The 14,549-nt window shown below is 43.4% G+C and overlaps 1 protein-coding gene across 1 annotated transcript in view; it reads left to right on the forward strand.

Moving 5' to 3' along the window:
- The window catches only part of LOC124013377 (calcitonin gene-related peptide type 1 receptor-like), a 133,254-nt gene extending 127,452 nt beyond the window's left edge, over positions 1–5,802 (forward strand). The window contains exon 16 of the mRNA XM_046327682.1: positions 2,625–5,802. Within this exon, the coding sequence (XP_046183638.1) occupies positions 2,625–2,849 (225 nt within the window). The 3' untranslated portion in view covers positions 2,850–5,802. The remainder of the gene's footprint in view (positions 1–2,624) is intronic.
- The last annotated feature ends 8,747 nt before the right edge of the window (positions 5,803–14,549 follow it).

Raw genomic sequence — 14,549 nt, forward strand, 5'->3', positions numbered from 1 at the left:
CTGGCAAAGTATAGTTTTAATTGGCCATGTTGAGGGAATGATGAGTCAGACCCCAATGAAACAGCTCATTGCTGCCTGGTGGCATTTCAGCTGTCAGGACTCGTCTGTCCCGTCATGCACACCATTTCAGCTGTCAGGACTCGAGAGAGAGAGCATTACTGCACTGAATCTATGGAGTCAGCTGACTCCTGTACAGTAGCAGAGGCAACAGCACTAGGACCATCTCAGATGAAGAGGAAGGAAGACAAGCCTTAGAAATGCCTCAGACACTTGAACATCTCTTGGGCCAATCATCCACCCTGTCTGTCTGTCTGTCTGTCTGTCTGTCTGTCTGTCTGTCTGTCTGTCTGTCTGTCTGTCTGTCTGTCTGTCTGTCTGTCTGTCTGTCTGTCTGTCTGTCTGTCTGTCTGTCTGTCTGTCTGTCTGTCTGTCTGTCTGTCTGTCTGTCTGTCTGTCTGTCTGTCTGTCTGTCTGTCTGTCTGTCTGTCTGTCTGTCGCTCACTCACCTCAGCCTGCAGTTGTTTGCTGTCTGACAGCGGATGTCCATAATCTAGAGTCACCAACACAAACAACACATTTTTAAGGACATTACTGTTTTGTTTTTTAAAGAGACCATTCAGATTTGTTTTTAGGTCATATTGTAGATGCTGTGATCCAGAACGGCCAGAGGTTTTAACATAGGCCCACCCACCCAGTCAGTTAATAAAATACATTGAGAGAACACATTTAATAGGTCAGGAGTTGCATCAGGTACTGCTTGCCCAGTCTGAGCACAGACCAGGTGAAAGAGTGACTGAGCATTTTCTTCACTTGAGAAAGTAGAAAGAAAAACAATGCACACACCCAGAAAAACAGAGACCTTATTTGAATACACAGCATGAGGTCGAATCTGGCATTGACAAAAACACAGCGAATTAACATAGTGTTCGTTCACCATCAGGCGCAGTGTTTAGTAATATTTTATACGTAGGAAAAGATTTCTGGGCCGGGAAAACAGGTCAATTATTAGCTCATGCGTGAGCAACCAGGCCCCATCAGCATCTCCATCGGCTCTCGTAAACCAAGTTTGACGTGTCCGAAGAACCGATTCAGCAGTGTCGGGGGGGATAAAAGACGCATTGACACAGTAAGGGAATGTTTGTTTGCTTTGCAGCATAATGGCTTTTACTGTCTCCTAATTTGGGCCATTCATTTTTGGGGATGAGTTCATTGCACAATTTGATTCTGGGGCCAAACTACCTAGACCTAGGCTGTGTCCCAATTGACACCATATTCCATACATTCTCTATGGGCACCTTTTCCCCAAAGGGTCATGGTCAAAAGTAGTGCAATATAAAGTGAATAGCTGTGTCATTTGGGACTCGACACTAGCTACACAGTCTGTTGAATAACTCAATGAATAACAATGAGGAAAAAAGTAGTACTTATTGTTATGTTTTCTAGGTTGCGTCTGAAATTGCACCCTATTCCCTATATAGTGCACTACTTTGGACCAGAGTACAAGTAGTTTTTAAAAAGAAAAGTGAAATCCTGTGCACAGCAGTGTGTCTCTAGGTCCTGGTGCTGATTTTGGCAGGAACAACTAGTATTCAAAAGTATGATTAAAAACGTCAGACTGAAAAAAAGACAGGCGAATGTCATTTTTACTCGATTTTCAATGCTAGTTGTTGACATGCTCTGCATCATTAGATCATGGGAGAGTGCAGTGTGTCCTGTCCTCATTTTCACTCAATAATTAGTGTGGCATTGTTCAGGAATTAGATGTTCCCTGTGCTGGCTCAGGCCATTCTTCTGAGAGAACTATGTCAAACACTGCTTTGCTTTCCATTTTTAGAGTGCGCGCTCATTCATGCAGTATAAAGTTATCAGACAAGATAATTCTCCGGTTTTCATTTTTTTCTTAATCAGATTTGTGCTGTGCTGAATAATTTCATACTCTCATAATGTATAATTTACTAACTTGGTGATTTTCAAAAGAGGAACAGCAGATAAGCGAGTGTAAATTCATCAATCTACTCTACCTGCACTAAACTCAGTAAGGAGAAGCTATTGTCCTTCAATTCATCACAGGAAATTGTGATTCAATTCTGTTTCTTCCTGTCTAAAAAATTGCCATTAACATTTATCATATGAATCCACATTTCCTGAGCTCAGTCACATTACATTGATTTAATGATCATGCATATTGATGAAAATGTGTGGCTGTGCACTAAAATGCTGTGAGATGACATTGAGGGACTAAATTGCTGTGAGGTGACAGTGAGGTATAAACAGACCATGTGTCTTTTTGCTGTTCACCTGTCCGTGCCTAATGAGTCTCTCTGTGTGTCTGTAAAACCCTGATGAAGGCAACAGCTGAAATGCAGCGATTGTAATAATAAAGAAGTTTTATGTACATCCATTGTCCTCCAAGAGTGGCTTAATATGGTTGTTCTCTCACTCTCTCACTCACTCACTCTCACTCACTCTCACTCACTCACTCACTCTCACTCTCACTCTCACTCTCACTCTCACTCTCACTCTCACTCTCACTCTCACTCTCACTCTGTGTGTGTTTATCCGTTGGTGTGTGTACTCACCAATTAGAGAATATAGTTTATAATATGAATATTCCTTTTTCTCAGGTGCAGGCAGCTCTGAAGCGACAATGGATTCAGTACAAGGCACAGTGGGGTCAGCGACGGAGGGACCACTGCTCCATGCGCTCTACCTCCTACACCGCCACATCAATCACTGAGGTGCCCGCCTTCATGTACCACCACGACTGCAACAGCGAACACTTAAACGGCAGACACACCTCTGAGGACTCTGAGCTGGTGGCTCTTAAGACAGGGGAGATGTACGCCTGACAAGCGGGAGGCAGTCTGAGTGTGGGAGGAGAAAAGATTTAGTAGAGGAATCAAGATGGAGACGTTTCTCTACTATCTAACACGAAACAACCCAGCGGTCCCGCCGCGTTTCCACATCTCAGAGACAGAACGAGGGGGTAAGCCCCAGACTGTGAAGGAGAAGACCGTGTGTGTCTGGACAGTGATACAGTGATACAGTATCTCTCCCATGACTTGGCCAACGATGGCTGATGCATCTTTACATGACATTGCTGCTGCTGTGGCTGATTTTAAAAACATTATAAGATATACATGAAACGGGAGTCGAGTTTGAAATGTGGCACGTCCTAAAGCTGCTATTTGTGGCTGCTATTTGTGGAGCTCTTCCTACACATCATGGGGACGTTGAGGATGATGTTGATGATAATGAAAGTGTATTGTTGCTTCATCTATACCAAAGGATGTGTGGGTTCGGCTGCCATAGGCATGCACTGCGTGAACTGAATCCAACACTGAAGCGACCGACAGTGTCCCTGACACATGAGCTCAAAGGTTGACAACGGCTCCCTGTACCTAAGCTCTGGAATCCTGTACATATTTGTTTCACCAGTTTCACTTTAAAAGTGTCAAGGGGTGTTTTAGAAGATTCTATTTTTCGGACTAAATGTTTTTGTTCTTGTCAACGACTTGTTCTATAAATACCTGCTATCTGTCCTGTGAAGCTAGTTAGCTCCGCCAGACTGCTTTGCTGTTCGTACAGCTGCTGACTGTTCTTGTGGTGTTTCTGTCACAAGGCCTGGATTTAAAGAGTGCAGAAGATACAGAACGCCTTGATATGGACTCAAAAGAGAGAGTTAAAAAGGATTGATTAACTTAAAATAAAAAGTAAGATATGGAATGACATAGGTAACGCATTTAGAAGCCATTTTGAGTACCACATGGCTCTAGAGGGGAGACTAATTCAGTGAAATAGTCTGTTGTTTACCGTGTCCATTTGCCAAAAGGTCTAAAGTGAAGCTTGTATGGCTACCGAAGAATCTTTATGTTTTGTGCTTAAATTAAGGCCATTTTAATTATGTTCAAATGTATTTCTTTTTCAAATCGTTTATGAATCGAAATATAGGGAATAAGGAGAGAAAATGAGTAAATACATTAAGGCTACCTGCACAGTGTTGCTATATCAACAATTATAATTTTCAATACAATTATCTAAATTGAAAACATGATTACCTCGAGGAAGTATTTTCCTTCCATTTTACAGAATCTGTTAAATCGTTCTAACTGAGGGCTATTTCAAACAACTCTCTTGTGGTGAATACTACAGAATATGTATTTTCATTCACCTACAGATGTGGGATCTTAATTTGAGCCAGTTTGCTACAACAAGAAAATAATCCTGCAGCAACAGGAAATGTACATTTTTACATAGATTATAATGAATAGACAAGGATAAATCAAGTCTGACATTTCAAAGTTGAAATGACAAACTTCAGAAGCATTGTGACAAATACAATTTGATTTAATTTTAAACCCCAGGAAAGTTAAAAATCTAATTAAGATCCTACATCTGTAATATATCATGCCCTTAAATTATAATGCTCTTGGATCCTGAATTAAAGTCTGAGGCATTTCAGAAAGTGTCATGTGGAATCCTTTGCTCTTAGCTAATCTGGTAGCGCAGGCTAATTTCTAGGAGTGTGTTTCTGGTTTTGTGACACAAAGGCTGTCTTAAGGAGTCAGGAATAGAAAAGCAATCTCTTGTTTACCGTCACTGCTTGCAGGTGGTCTCCTCAACAAGCCCCTTCTGTTTCATAGAAATGTACATTTTAACCTTCAAATGTGTTCCTTTGTAAATTGCACAACCAAAATTGATTTCTAGAATGGACACTGAAAACCATTGAAACTGAACGAAATGGCTCAGCACACTGCTTTGTATTGAGTTAAAAGAGATATGTGTGTGTGTGTGCGCTCGTGCATGTGCGCGCGTGGGTGTGTGTTTATCAGTGTGTAAAATGCAGATAATGATCCATGAGCCTTGGGCCTTCTGATGTCCAGATTAATCCCATCTTCACATGCTTTTTAAAGATAGACATCTGCTAGGATTTAAGTCCAGTGGCTCTCAGAAAGGAAGAGCGGCTCTGGAGCAGCCCTGATCTGGATATAACGTAGCAGTATGTTACTGTAGACAGGTACAGGTACTTCAGTACCGATGACAACCAGGGCCCTCATTTATATAAAGATTTGTACGCACAGATGTAATCCTAAATTGTGCATACAATGCCATTTATAAATGAGGCCCCAGGTGCCCAGATTCATTGCAGACTAGTCTGGACCTGAATGCCGAAGACACATTTTATTTTGGGGACAATACAGTTAATTGTGTCAATCTAATTGATTTTACATCTTCAAATTCTATTAGGCCAAGATAAAGTAAATCTTTACACTTACGCCAATGTTAATACTGCTTCCAATGTCTTTGCTGATGTCGGGCCAGCATGGAAGATTTGACACGGTGACAATCAGTTTTAAAAGTTAGAAGAAGGCCATTTGATGAGGTCTCTAACAGATAATTGTGTCTGTTTGATTCCAGAGAAGGATTTAACCATTGTGAAGTGGATTTAAAAAAGGTTTTGATCCATCCATCTGTTGAGGTTTATTTGTTCTGGATATGAATAACATGTTAAAGGTTTTTATTTTAAGTTGGAGGAATGTTATCATTTCTGTATATTTAGTATGCTCATGGCCATGTTGTCCTGTGCCCATGTCAACATGACAGCAGAGTTTGTGTGTATAATAGATGTGAAATGTTTCAACCGCAGTTTTTGGTTGTTTTGTTCCGCTTGTGTTTGGCTCTCGACCTCTGAAGTGCTTTGTGTGGCGTTATTTCAAAGAAAACAGTGTTTTGTAAAATGCACAAAGTGACCAGCTGTTTGTTTAAAAGCTATTTCAATCAGAAATATATTCCTAAAAGATTCCCTGTTGTGTCTGTTCTTTCTTTCCTACAATACAATGCAACCGGTAGGACTTAGGAACAAACAGTTAAAATACCTCAACATCACAATCCCCACTGTATTATTTTGTACCCAAATTACCCCCCTAAATGGTTTAGGCATACTTTAAAATCTAGTCGTCTGTCTGGAAAAAATACACATTTCAAGTTTCAGAGGATTTGCTTTGTGAGTATGTGATGGAAACGATGTATCGTGAGATTGACTTCATGTATATTCCTGCTCTCTCATTCATCAACCGTCATACAGTAATGCTTCTGACACCCACTATACAACACAAAGGCTGTATATTCCATATATAGTGCACTACTTTCGACCAGGGCCAATAGGGCTTTGGTCAAAAGTAGTGCACTATGAAAGGAATAGGGTGCCATTGGAGATACAGTTAAAGTCTGGGCACATCAGATTCCAGTTGTCCTCTGAAAAGGACAGTTCTTCTCATCAGTAGAATCTGGTTGTTATCATCCTGATAGTCCAAGCTTTTGCTTTTCTAAGAGCCTCCGCGACTATGCAGCGTCTATTACACTAAGGACAATTTCAAGGTCTGATGGTTCTTTATAGCACCGCTATACCATAGTAAGTCAGTAACAATGATGTTGGATTTCAAATAGCTGCTATTCAAATAGCTGTTTTACAATATCTTATATAGGAAAACCCCAACCCATGAAACTGAATCATTAAATGATAGTGTTCAACTTGAAAGTGGAGAGGAAAATGAAGCAGTATGCAAAGAGACTCCTGCTCAAGATGGAGCAGGTTCATATTCATTTGTCTCTGTATTTATTAATACACAATGGGGGGAAATAATCAAACTTTACTGTTGCAGGAACATACCGTTTAACCTGTTTATTGAAACCCATTTACTCAGTCATAAGGATTGTATTGATGCACAAACCCACACAGCAGATCTTATTGAGGGATCACCTGTCACGACGTCTGCCGAAGTCGGCTCCCCTCCTTGTTTAGGCGGCGTTCGGCGGTCGACATCACCGGCCTTCTAGCCATCGCCGCTCCATTTTTCATTGTTCCGTTTGTTTTGTCTTGTTCCCCGCACACCTGGTTTACATTCCCTAATCAACTGCATATACATGTATATATTCCTCTGTTCCCCCCATGTCTTTGTGTGGGATTGTTTTGTTACGTGTTTTGTATTGACGCGCTTCTTCCCCCGGGTACTATGTTTCAACCCAGAGTATGTTTCATTGTCAAACATTTTTGCTTATTTGTGACTTTGTCGCGCTTTGCACTTTTGCCTTTGGCTGGAGGTTTGTTGGACACTGTTGCATCCGTCTGTTGTTGCTTCTGCTGAATAAAGTGTTTGCCTGACTTCTACACCAGTAGATCACAACTCTCTGCTCTCCTGCACCTGACTTCTACACCAGTAGATCACAACTCTCTCTGCTCTCCTGCTTCCTAGATCACAACTCTCTGTTCTGCACACCAGTAGATCACAACTCTCTGCTCTCCTGCACCTGACTTCAACACCAGTAGATCACAACTCTCTGCTCTCCTGCACCTGATCACAACTTCTGCTCTCCTGCACACTACAGTAGATCACAACTCTCTGCTCTCCTGCTGTCCTGCACCTGACTTCAACACCAGTAGATCACAACTCTCTGTTCTCCTGCACCTGACTTCAACACCAGTAGAGCACAACTCTCTGCTCTCCTGCACCTGACTTCTACACCAGTAGAGCATACACTGACATTCCAAGGCAGGATAAAAAGACAAAATCATATCTGAATTCCAACATGGAAATAGGATGCACCCTAAATGGCACCTTATTCCCAAAATAGTGCACTAACTTTGACTAGAGTCCTATGGGACCTGATCAAAAGTAGTGCACTGTATAGAGAAAAGGGTGCCATTTGGGGTGCATTCTATTTCCATAATGAATTCAGATGTTATTTTATCTTTGTATCCTACCTTGGAATAATCCGGTGGGGAATTTACCCTTCGAGAAAGGGACTCCAAATCCCTTGTTGTTGTTGGAGAGCATTTTGTTCTCTTCCTCTTGGTTGGGTATCTCTGTGTCCTCTAGTCTCCCACACTGAGATGTCAGACCCCACCGTGTCTCCTCTTGTCTCCCACGCTGAGACGTCAGACCCCACCGTGTTTCCTCTAGTCTCCCACGCTGAGACGCCAGACCCCACCGTGTCTCCTGTAGTCTCCCACGCTGAGACGCCAGACCCCACCGTGTCTCCTTTAGTCTCCCACGCTGAGGTGTCAGACCCCACCGTATCTCCTCTAGTCTCCCACGCTGAGACGCCAGACCTCACCGTGTCTCCTCTAGTCTCCCACACTGAGACGTCAGACCACACCGTGTCCCCCCCAGATTTCCCACGCTGGGACGTCAGACCCCACCGTGTCTCCTCTAGTCTCTCACGCTGAGATGCCAGACGCTGGCACGTCTCCTCTCGTTCCCTCCAACGCTGAGACGCCAGACCCTGGCACATCTCCTCTCGTTCCCTCCCAAGCTGAGACGCCAGACCCAGCCACGTCTCCTTTCGTCCCTCCCAAGCTAAGACGCCAGACCCAGCCACATCTCCTCTCGTTCCCCCCAAGCTGAGACGCCAGACCCCACCGTGTCTCCTCTCGTTCCCTCCCAAGCTGAGATGGCAGACCCCACCGTGTCTCCTCTCGTTCCCCCCAAGCTGAGACGCCAGAACCAGCCACGTCTCCTCTCAAGCTGAGACGCCAGACCCCACCGTGTTTCCTCTCGTTCCCTCCCAAGCTGAGACGCCAGACCCCACCGTGTCTCCTCTCGTTCCCTCCCAAGCTGAGACGCCAGACCCAGCCACGTCTCCTCTCGTTCCCCCCAAGCTGAGACGCCAGACCCCACCATGTCTCCTCTCGTTCCCTCCCAAGCTGAGACGGCAGACCCCACCGTGTCTCCTCTCGTTCCCCACAAGCTGAGACGCCAGACCCAGCCACGTCTCCTCTCGTTCCCTCCCAAGCTGAGACGCCAGACCCCACGGTGTTTCCTCTCGTTCCCTCCCAAGCTGAGACGCCAGACCCCACCGTGTCTCCTCTCGTTCCCCCCAAGCTGAGACGGCAGACCCCACCGTGTCTCCTCTCGTTCCCCACAAGCTGAGACGCCAGACCCAGCCACGTCTCCTCTCATTCCCTCCCAAGCAGAGACGCCAGACCCCACGGTGTTTCCTCTCGTTCCCTCCCAAGCTGAGATGCCAGACCCCACCATGTCTCCTCTCGTTCCCTCCCAAGCTGAGACGCCAGACCCCACCGTGTCTCCTCTCGTTCCCCCCAAGCTGAGACGCCAGACCCCACCGTGTCTCCTCTCGTTCCCCCAAGCTGAGACGCCAGACCCTGGCACGTCTCCTCTCGTTCCCCCAAGCTGAGACGCCAGACCCAGCCACGTCTCCTCTCATTCCCCCCCAAGCTGAGACGCCAGAACCCACCGTGTCTCCTCTCATTGCCTCCCAAGCTGAGACGCCAGACCCAGCCACGTCTCCTCTCGTTCCCCCCAAGCTGAGACGCCAGACCCCACCGTGTCTCCTCTCGTTCCCCCCAAGCTGAGACGCCAGACCCTGGCACGTCTCCTCTCGTTCCCTCCCACGCTGAGATGCCAGACCCCACCGTGTCTCCTCTCGTTCCCTCCCAAGCTAAGACGCCAGACCCAGCCATGTCTCCTCTCGTTCCCTCTTCCTTCCTTCCTTTTTCCCTTCCAATTTCCTAAGGCTCATTTAATGGATTTACAGACCTTCTCCAGATTTGTTTATGGAGCAGTTTTATTTTGGTATTCCTCCTTATTCTGGTGTTGTTAGTTCCCTGCTGAGATAGCTGATCTCCTGCCAAAGACACCACAAAGATGTGGTCAATCAGGTCGCCACTATCTGCTGATGCTAGAAATGATGCTTTTCTGACCGGAAATGACAAATCTTGACTTTCACCCTGAAAGACAGTTTGCGTCCCAAATGGCACCCTATTTCCTATATAGTGCATTACTTTTGACTAGGGCCCGTAGGGCTTTCATCAAAAGTAGTGCACTATGTGTAAAAAGTAGTGCACCATGTAGGGAATAGAGTGCAATTTGGGATGCTGGCAGACTCAGCGATATGACGTCATCATACACAGTAGGACAACCAACTACTTAGCTTACAGACGTCTGACACTACAGGCACTTCCTGTTGTCTAACTCATCTATTGTGTTATTTTACACAATTTCAATGACAACAGAAGATGCACTCAGGCCATAAAAACACATTGCCATTTGGTAAAGTGAAGCACACTCCTCTCTGGCATCAGAGCTTTGTCTTGTCCCTGGGCTTGCTTCTGATCCCATCCTCCCACGTTTTGAAGAGCCTGTCGAATTATTAACAAAACACACAACAATAACACTGTTATTGAATTTTAAATGGTACTTGATTGTGTGTGTCTCGCTATCAAATTAGCATCCCTCAGATGTCTTCTGAGACCTTGAACAGTGGTGATCTTCACATGAAATAACTCCCTCCTTAAGGATTACAATACGACGCACACGGTCTAATCATCAACATCGAGTTTAGTAGCATAAATCCTTTGATTTTAGGGAGTGTTACAATAGCTACAATAAACACAGTGTGATTATCTTTATTGGGTATTATGATGAAAATCCTTTGATATTTAAAGGATACTTCAGGATTTTGGAAATGTCTTGTCTCTGCGTGCAGTTTGAAGTGCAGTTTGAAGGAAGTTTTCTAACTAGCATTAGCACAATGCCTGGATGTCTATGGTAACTGCTAGCATCGTAGTAGATACCATAAACTTCCTGTCATTGCGCTAACACTAGTTAGCATTGGTTCACGAAACTACCTCTAAATTCATCATACTGGATGCAGATAAAGGACCTCATTGCCAAAATCTTGAAGTAGCCCTTTAAGTAGAACTAACTAAATAATGTCCCTAGGAGCACCCCTTAATCCATTAATGTAACATTTACTTTCAATTTATATTAGCATCTTTTTTTAGTGAGGATGTATATTTGTAAAGCAGGGCTGAAAGCCTGCATGTTGTCATTAATCGCAAGCTACTGCTGCCATTCATAACCAACATAGTGCTGCCATTCATAACCAACCTACTGCTGCCATTAATAACCAACCTAGTACTGCCATTCATAACCAACCTAGTACTGCCATTCATAACCAACCTAGTGCTGCCATTCATAACCAACCTACTGCTGCCATTCATAACCAACCTAGTGCTGCCATTCATAACCAACCTAGTACTGCCATTCATAACCAACCTAGTGCTGCCATTCATAACCAACATAGTGCTGCCATTAATAACCAACATAGTGTTGTCATTCATAACCAACATAGTGCTGCCATTAATAACCAACCTAGTGCTGCCATTAATAACCAACCTAGTGCTGCCATTCATAACCAACCTAGTGCTGCCATTAATAACCAACCTAGTGCTGCCATTAATAACCAACCTAGTGCTGCCATTCATAACCAACCTAGTGCTGCCATTCATAACCAACATAGTGTTGTCATTCATAACCAACCTACTGATGCCATTCATAACCAACCTACTGATGCCATTCATAACCAACCTACTGATGCCATTCATAACCAACCTACTGATGCCATTCTTAACCAACATAGTGTTGTCATTCATAACCAACCTACTGATGCCATTCATAACCAACATAGTGTTGTCATTCATAACCAACATAGTGTTGTCATTCATAACCAACCTACTGATGCCATTCATAACCAACCTAGTGCTGCCATTAATAACCAACCTAGTGCTGCCATTAATAACCAACCTAGTGCTGCCATTCATAACCAACCTAGTGCTGCCATTAATAACCAACCTAGTGCTGCCATTAATAACCAACCTAGTGCTGCCATTAATAACCAACCTAGTGCTGCCATTAATAACCAACCTAGTGCTGCCATTAATAACCAACCTAGTGCTGCCATTCATAACCAACATAGTGTTATCATTCATAACCAACCTACTGATGCCATTCATAACCAACCTACTGATGCCATTCATAACCAACCTACTGATGCCATTCATAACCAACCTAGTGCTGCCATTAATAACCAACCTAGTGCTGCCATTAATAACCAACCTAGTGCTGCCATTCATAACCAACATAGTGTTGTCATTCATAACCAACCTACTGATGCCATTCATAATCAACCTACTGATGCCATTCATAACCAACCTACTGATGCCATTCATAATCAACCTACTGATGCCATTCATAACCAACCTACTGATGCCAATCATAATCAACCTACTGATTCCAATCATAATCAACCTGCGTCGTTATTCTCCTGCTGCGTCGTTATTCTCCTGCTGTGTCGTTATTCTCCTGCTGCGTCGTTATTCTCCTGCTGCGTCGTTATTCTCCTGCTGCATCGTTATTCTCCTGCTGCGTCGTTATTGTCCTGCTGCGTCGTTATTCTCCTGCTGCGTCGTTATTCTCCTGCTGCGTCGTTATTCTCCTGCTGCGTCGTTATTCTCCTGCCGCATCGTTATTCTCCTGCTGCATCGTTATTCTCCTGCTGCATCAAGAAGAGGGTCTACATCCAAAAAGGCTCTGGTCAACTGTAGTGCACTACATAAGAAATAGGGTGCATTTAGGATGTACCCAGTCAGACAGGACCAGTCAGTGCAAGGAACAAAAATAGGGGGGGGGGGCACAAGCCCTGGGGGCCGGCACAAGCCCTGGGGGCCAATGCACCTATTATTTAAATGTAATAAAGAATTTTGACAGTAACCTTCCAAAAGTAATTCTTAAACCTTTTTAATTTCCATATGCACTAGGAAGCGAAGGGTTTGTTTCTTGGGCTTCAGGAATGTGACGGAAAAAGTTCCTCGGGCCTTGAAAAAGAGGAAAATATAAGGGGATTTCAGTGAACAACTGCCGTAGTCAAGGCTACAGCGGCGACAGTGCTTACTCAATTCAAAAGCATACAGGATATCAGTACGAGAGCCTGATGCTTCTTAGGTAGTTCTTTATGCCATCTCCAGTCTCAGAAACGACAGTATTGTTGGCAATTCTCAGTACTGAAAACAGTCGGGCCTGCAACCTGGACCTACAGGCCGTCGTGGAAACATTTGGATGCAAAAAAGGAGGACTTCAGGAGACTAGGGGAGTCTCTCAAATTGGATTTAATTTGATTGAATTACATTTACCTTGAATATTGCAGCCCATTTGTGTAGGCTATTAGCCAGACAAGACCCACTGAGTGGTGGCTGAATTTATCCTCAAGCCGACTACTTTTTCCTCATTGTTAGGCTATTTGAAGTGCAATTTTTATTTAAAAAAATGTATAAATAGCAGCTAAACAGCAGTTAAATACGGTATATAGCTAGAGATAATAGACTGAATAATGAAACAATCCCTAATAAGGTAGTGTTTGAGGGTGGACTGGCTATATTTTTCGTCATTAATCGACTGGTTTCACGCACATTTTGAATGTTAGCAGGACAGGAAAATGGTCTAATTCACACACTTATCAAGAGGACATCCCTGGTCATCCCTATTGCCTCTGATCTGGAGGACTCACTAAAAACATGCTCCGTTAATAAATTATGTTTGAGAGTGGGAGTGGGCCCCAGGCTATCTGTAGATAAATACAAACTAGAAAATGTGGCCATCTTGGCTATCGGTAAATAAATACAAACTAGAAAATGTGGCCATCTTGGCTTTCGGTAAATAAATACAAACTAGAAAATGTGGCCATCTGCTTATTATTCTAACTTGTACTTGTACATTTGAGCATTTACATTTCCTTTTGATACTTAAGTATATTTAAAACTAAAAACTTTTATAATTTTACTCAAGTAGTATTTTACTGGGTGACTTTACTTTTACTTGAGACATTTTCTATTAAGGTATCTTTACTTTTACTCAAGTATGACAATTGGGTACTTTTTCCACAACTGGAAATACAGCCATATACACAACAAGTGTCCTTTTGAAAGAAAGCACACAGTGTTGAAGAGAGGCCCCACGAAGACTGGTAGCTCAAGATTAAAACAGAACAATCTGTAACCATCGATTCAGGACCATGGACAGAAGGCTACTGCCAAATCAAATCAATTCAAATGAATATTGTCAAACGCTCCGAATACAACAGGTTTAGACCTTACAGCAAAGCGCTTAATTACAAGCCCTTAACCAAAAATGCTTTAAAAAGTTAAGAAAAAAGTGGTAAGTAAAAAATTGATAAGTAGAAAATAGAAAATAGAAGTAATAAATAATTAATCGTCAGCAGTAAAATAACAATAGTGAGTCTATATACAGGGGGTACCGGTACAGAGTCAATGTGTTGGACCAGTTACCGAAAGGTTGCTGGATCGAATCCCCTAGCTGACAAGGTAAAAATCTGTCATTCTGCCCCTGAACAAGGCAGTTAACCCACTGTTCCCCTGAACAAGGCAGTTAACCCACTGTTCCTAGACCAGTTAACCCATTGTTCCTAGACCAGTTAACCCACTGTTCCCCGGTAGGCCATCATTGTAAATAAGAGTTTCTTCTTAACTGACTTGCCTAGTTAAATTTGAAAAAATCAACAACAAAAAAATCTGTGTTAAATAAAGGTACATTTTAAAGTTAGTTGAGGTGATTGAGGTGATATGAAAATAAACAGAGAGTAGCAGCAGCATAAAGGGGGGGGGTCTGGGTAGCCCTTTGATTAGCTGTTCAGGAGTCTTATGGCTTGGGGGGTAGAAGCTGTTAAAAAGCCTT

This window comes from Oncorhynchus gorbuscha, linkage group LG24 (genome assembly GCF_021184085.1).
Source record: "Oncorhynchus gorbuscha isolate QuinsamMale2020 ecotype Even-year linkage group LG24, OgorEven_v1.0, whole genome shotgun sequence".
Taxonomy (NCBI): domain Eukaryota; kingdom Metazoa; phylum Chordata; class Actinopteri; order Salmoniformes; family Salmonidae; genus Oncorhynchus; species Oncorhynchus gorbuscha.